General features: G+C 36.4%; 1 protein-coding gene across 2 annotated transcripts; it reads right to left on the minus strand.

Annotated features, from left to right (window-relative positions):
* Positions 1–408: 408 nt before the first annotated feature.
* LOC111388790 (two-component response regulator ARR2-like) lies at positions 409–5687 on the minus strand. Of its 2 annotated transcripts, none has more exons than XM_023013596.1 (6): positions 5483–5687; positions 4942–5094; positions 4468–4854; positions 1785–1861; positions 606–1622; positions 409–494 (listed from the first exon to the last, which is right to left on the minus strand). In XM_023013596.1, the coding sequence occupies exons 1-6, from the start codon at positions 5646–5648 to the stop codon at positions 426–428; spliced, it is 1869 nt and encodes a 622-aa protein (XP_022869364.1). In that variant the 5' UTR covers positions 5649–5687; the 3' UTR covers positions 409–425. The 2 variants fall into 2 exon arrangements, with proteins under 2 accessions (XP_022869364.1, XP_022869363.1); XM_023013595.1 differs by having other exon boundaries at positions 409–497.
* Positions 5688–5719: the final 32 nt, after the last annotated feature.

Consider the following 5719-nt stretch of genomic DNA (forward strand, 5'->3'; position numbering starts at 1 on the left):
AAATTTATACCCCAAACTAAATCGACTAGCACCAACAATCACAAAGATGTAACGAAATTTCTCCTAAAACTATACTTTCATACTGCAACCAAAATTTTGAATGCATGCTTTGCATATCATGGACATTTCTTCTTTCAACTTCGTTCATAGCTCATCCACCCGATCGATTGTTATATCGTGTTTTGATTTCAAAGAAAGACGCACATAAAGCATTCACAATGAAAAATGCAGACGTAAAAAACTGAATCACTAGCCTTGGATCACGAGAGGTCAATTTCAGCTGTATCTGCAACTATGTACAGTAAATTAAGCTAACAACATATGTAACTCTTACACGGGAAGATTGTCCAAGTGATATCCATCAAAACTGAACTCACTTTCAACTGGTCCAGTGCCTTCCTGTAAGCTAACAGCATATGTAACTCTTACACGGGAAGATTGTCCAAGTGATATCCATCAAAACTGAACTCACTTTCAACTGGTCCAGTGCCTTCCTGCTGCAGCAGCAAGAAAATACTCGGATTAGTAAAAAGAAATGCAGTCATTAGTGTGACATTTAAAATCTAGAAAAAAGCTGCACCAAGGTTAAAAATCAAGAGGCTTACTTCTTTGAGAATTGAGCTCAAAAGATCCTCCTGATCAAACTGTTCGGGAAATAGGTTATTCTGGAAGCCCATATCAGGGAATTTTTTGGCCTTACAATGTGTATTATCAGCGAGTAATGAGTTGAGTTGTTGATTCATATTTGAATGTTGTGTGGGTTCAAAGGCCGGTCCAACATTATGCAATCCCCAATCTGGGGTTCTATTCTGATTCAGATTGGAAAAAACACCATAATTAGAAAGAAAACCTCTTGAACCTTTCGTATCAGACTTGGCCTCTTCTTGAAGAATCCCTTTAGAGACAAGAGTTGACATCTTTGAGTTACTCACAGGAGCAAACCTATTACCTGGCAACTGTGTGCAGGGATTCACGGAGAAATCTACAGTTACAGAGGGATGAGAAACGGAACTGTATACAGCTCCACAAACATTATCAATCTCACTTCTCGTCAGAACACCACTAGGATTGGGCTGTGATAAAGTAGGTTGACCAAAAGATGATGAAAGACCCGAGACATGACTACCATTAATTTCATTTAAAATTTGATTACTTGATAGTGGTTGAGCCAACTGTGTCATCAAAGAGCCGCTTTCGCTTGATTGAGATTGGACTTGCATATTCCCAAAGGCCTCTGCAGATTGGTGCAATGTGGCAAGTTGCTTTGGTTCCATATTTGTTGGGATTCCATGAAGTAACTTCATTTGCTTACGATTATTATTTAGCTGTTGATAGCCCTCACCAAACCTCAACTTTTGATTTTCATAGCCGAAAACATTTCTTTGATCAATTAGGGGCACAGATATGGCAGATTTATTGGCCACTATACCTAGTGCTGCTGCCTGGATTGCAGCAAGACTTTGTGGAGGAATCTGACCAGAAGCAGCTAGAGCTTGGAGACTAAGGCCATTGAGTGAAGATATAGATCCAAAGGTCACATCAGGGGGTCCCCTAAAAGAACTATTGAATCCATTCTGCTGCTGTGATACCCCGCTTATCCTTCTAAGATACAGACGATATTTCTGCATCAAGTAATTACTTCTGTTAGAATCTTCCAAAGGAAGTGGAATACGGATGTCTACATGAAAACAATTAAAAGCTTATACAATTCAACCGAAATACTAAATATTTGCAAGTTTCTTCTGCATAGTAAATGGGAAATTGAAAAGAAATTTTCATCTAACCTGAAGATGGCTTGCAACATTCTCTCTTGTAAGCCCAGGAACATTCATTAATTCCAGAATTTTCTTAGGAACAGCCTCTGCATTCATGTGCAGAGTTTTAAAATAATGAATACTAGCATATGATTGCAGAATCATTATAGCAAGGAGAATATTTCATATAAGAATAATTTCAAGATCAGCATTTCCATTTGTAAGTAGTAGAAAAAAAATTATGAATGCAAGTATTTGACAGCAGAAATATAGCCACGAGTGGACAAGAATCAGATATGTATAGATTCATTTCATTGCCATGATAAATAAGGAATGATGGCTGCTCGGATACAAAATTTGATATGCGAACAGGCTTAAACCAACAAACAATAAAAGAGATTGAAATGGCAAAGGAATACTTGCTTTGGTCAAACTGAATACCAGAGATTTAGCTCTTTAGACTTAAATCTCAGAAAAAACTAGAATAGGCTCTGTAACTTCCAAACTTATTCTGACTAGGAACCTAATGTAATTAGTAAACTTCTAACGCCTGGGATAATTCCAAAACCAACAATAACTATGAAAGCTTTAATCATTAGGAAAAAAGTGGGGTATATCTCGTGACAATTGAAGGCTAGTTTGAGAAGTATAGTTGCCAACAACTCTCACAGCTCCAAAACATAACAATTTCTTTCCTTCTTCACACTTAATTGATTTTTCAGCATCTTTGTTGATCGTATTCTCAATGTCATTACATGCTAGGTCCCTTTAAGATGTGGTTTGAGTAGATTCTCTTCCCAAAAAGATTATATTTATGTTAATCAAAGAAGTGAATAGATGTGTTATCAGAGGCTGTCAACCTCTGCATTGACACACCATTTCTCTACTGTTAGAGCTTGTTGATATGCATAATTTAGGTTTGAAAAATGAGTAATACTCGTCTCTTCGCTCATATCAATTCTCAGTACGCACAAGCAAAGAATTATCAATTGCACATCTGACTAATAGAGGTCAACCCGAACTAAAAAGTTACACGATTTGAGGGTTTGCTCGTCAAAACTAAGATCCTGTGGAAGCGAACTATGTATTATTCACAGAAGGCCACATACTTAGTAAGCAAAAATTTCTTTCTAGATTATGCCTTCATCAATTCCCTGAATCTTAGGTTTCCCATGTCTAGTCAGTGCTCTTCCAAAAATTTCCACCATTGCAGCACAACTCCTTTTTAAGTTCATCTTCACTAATAGTACCTTTCTTCCGACATCAGCTTCATCCGTTCAAAATACTCCAACCCAGCTCCCCAGTGAAGGAAGTCTTGTGTGTTAATTCTTCCATAAAAACTTAAACTTTAATTCCAACTCTAGAATTGAGATTAAGAACACATGCTACCTGCTTTACTAATCCATCATACCCATGACTAGCATGAGCTACAACATTATGGTAAGGGTTAAAATTCTTCTCCAAAACATTACGACCATCCCTGAAAGTGAAAGCCACATTCTGATAGGTCCTAAATGGCCGTGGCTTACTTCAGAAACCTGATACCTCTATTCAGGTTTCTATGTGCTCCCTATGCAAATTTTTGATTTGTGTAAATTCCTAGATATTCTTTTGCATCTGTTGAGCTTGACTTAACGTAGGATATCTTGGTCGTGGCATATCCATGATAAATTGGAACAATAGGTTCTCTAGCACCAAATTTAGCTTCTCGAACAAACAAATAATAATCGAGATTGAAATAATGAAATGAAAATGAGCGGAGATCGAAGTGAATGCCAGGTTTAGTGTTTTGGCTTCAACACAAACGATAAAAAGCTAGGCAAGCCTTAGGATTCCAACACCCATTCTAGCAAAAAATGATTAGTCAACAGAAAGTACAAAAACCTGTTTGTTTTGAACTTCTGATAATATGTTGAGGTGGGTAAATGTGAGGGTTCTAAGGATGTTTCAACCTAGTTGGGAACTCCTGGTTCACCTAGTGATTCCTACCTTCAGCCATACCAAAAAAAAATAAAAAGGTACAAAAACCTTAGGTAATTGGGAAAGTTAAATAATTAAGAAAATTCCAAAACCCACAATAATAAGGAAAGCTTTAATCACTGGGAAAATCAATCCTGTTGTAATTCGAAACTTAAAAGAACTCTAGCCTAGAGTTTAAATAAAACTCAATTTAACAGTACGAGTACATGAAGGATTCTGTAGAAAAATAAACTGTTGCTTAGTGAGCCTCGGCCTCTAGTTAAAACAATGAATAGACTGAAGTAATTTTAGTATTGAAAAGAAGTCTCTCTTGCATCTTTTAAGGGGAAAAACCTTTCTACTTGACATAGAAATTTGAGAAGAGCATCATTATTTTTGGGAGTAAAAAAAAGACCCCAGAAGTAGACTTGATGAACTCCAGTTCCCAAATGTTCTTAAATCAACACAAAGAACTTGAAGGTGTTTTCCAAGCTTTAGTGCTGCAGAGTTCATTTCCAAGATCAACTATACACTTAATATGTTTAGGAGAGAGTAACCTCCAATCTACTGAACAACCATTCATGTCCAGTCTGTTCCCGTGGAATTAAAGGAAAGAAACATAGAATATAAACTAATAAAGAAAAGAGCTTCGTACATTAAAACTATCTAAGACAGAAAAAAAAAATTGGTAACCAACCAGTGAAAAACATTATGAAGAGGGGAAGACAAGAGAAAGTAGGGAGAAAAATCATACTGTCAATATCAAGTTGATTAACAGCATTTACAAATTGTTGATGGAGCTCAACAGACCAAACCACACGTGGTTTCTTCAAAGTAGATGTATCATCCATTTCTTCTGCTTCATCTTTCTCATCTTTCCTTTTATTGGAATTTTTCCTGTTCTCTTCGTAAGGTGAAGACAAGTAGTCAGCATCTTCGACTGGGTTTTGCTGCTGTTCTCCATCTTCCTCAGTTCCAGGTTGCTCAAATTCTATTTCCTTCCGGTTTTGCTTCTTTTTACGAACAACATGCTGCCATATATTCTTCAATGCCTCAATGCGAATCGGTTTGATGAGATAATCACATGCACCATGAGTAACACCCTTCATGACAACATCTTTGCTTTCATCCGCAGACATCACTGATCAATCAAATAATCCAATCTCAGAATATAACTCCTAAATCCTAATATCAGGAAGTATCCGAAACCAATGAATAAGGAACTTACTAATAACGGGTAAGTCCATCTCAAGCCCCACACACTCTAGAAGTTTGAAACCATCCATGTCTGGCATGTGAACATCGCTCAAAACAATGTCAAAGCCAGTTTTGTCTTTCCTGAGCAACTCTAATGCAGCCTCGGCTCGATTGTGTATTGTAACTGACAAGATTCAGAAAAAAAGATTCCTTATTAAACAAATTCCAAGATAACATAACCAAAGTAAAAGATTATGAGATTATACAAGTCTGCCCAAAAAACTTAACTATGGTGCCTGTTATGAATACTGACCATGTTCATCTTCCTACATAAATAATGATATTCATAACTTCAATAGAGTTACAACTATGATCTAAATACGACCATCTACAAGCCAATGATTACATCGAAACCATCTCCATAAATTCTCCTCCTTCAACACACGTTTATAATTTAAAAAAGCAATCCAGAAATCAAACAGGAAATATTTGAGTTGTCAGTTAATGTAAAAACTACATAAAATCCCAAACGTATTCACTGGCAAACACAGCTTAACTGTGAAGAATTATACCTTCATATAGGCATTTCTGAAGCATTCTCTGCAGTACAGTGAGACAAATAACGTCATCATCCACAACAAGTACTCTTAGACCCGCCGGAAATGGGTGGACCACCCCATCACCGGGTCTTCTTTGAACAGTCAAGGAATTCACAGCTCGAGAGCTACAAAGATTCATTTTTTCTTAAATATTTAAACGCGTAAAAAAAAAAAAAAAAAAAAAAAAAAAAAAAAAAAAAAAAAAAAAAA

The sequence above is a fragment of the Olea europaea genome, unplaced genomic scaffold, assembly GCF_002742605.1.
Source record: "Olea europaea var. sylvestris unplaced genomic scaffold, O_europaea_v1 scaffold5287, whole genome shotgun sequence".
Classification (NCBI taxonomy): domain Eukaryota; kingdom Viridiplantae; phylum Streptophyta; class Magnoliopsida; order Lamiales; family Oleaceae; genus Olea; species Olea europaea.

Coding starts and splice junctions, on each gene's coding strand:
- LOC111388790 (XM_023013595.1), bottom strand. CDS start 5,648: ATGAATCTTTGTAGCTCTCGAGCTGTGAATTCCTTGACTGTTCAAAGA. Junction 1,623..1,784: donor ATGTTGCAAGCCATCTTCAG/GTTAGATGAAAA, acceptor TACTTGATGCAG/AAATATCGTCTGTATCTTAG. Junction 498..605: donor TGAGCTCAATTCTCAAAGAA/GTAAGCCTCTTG, acceptor TTGCTGCTGCAG/CAGGAAGGCACTGGACCAGT.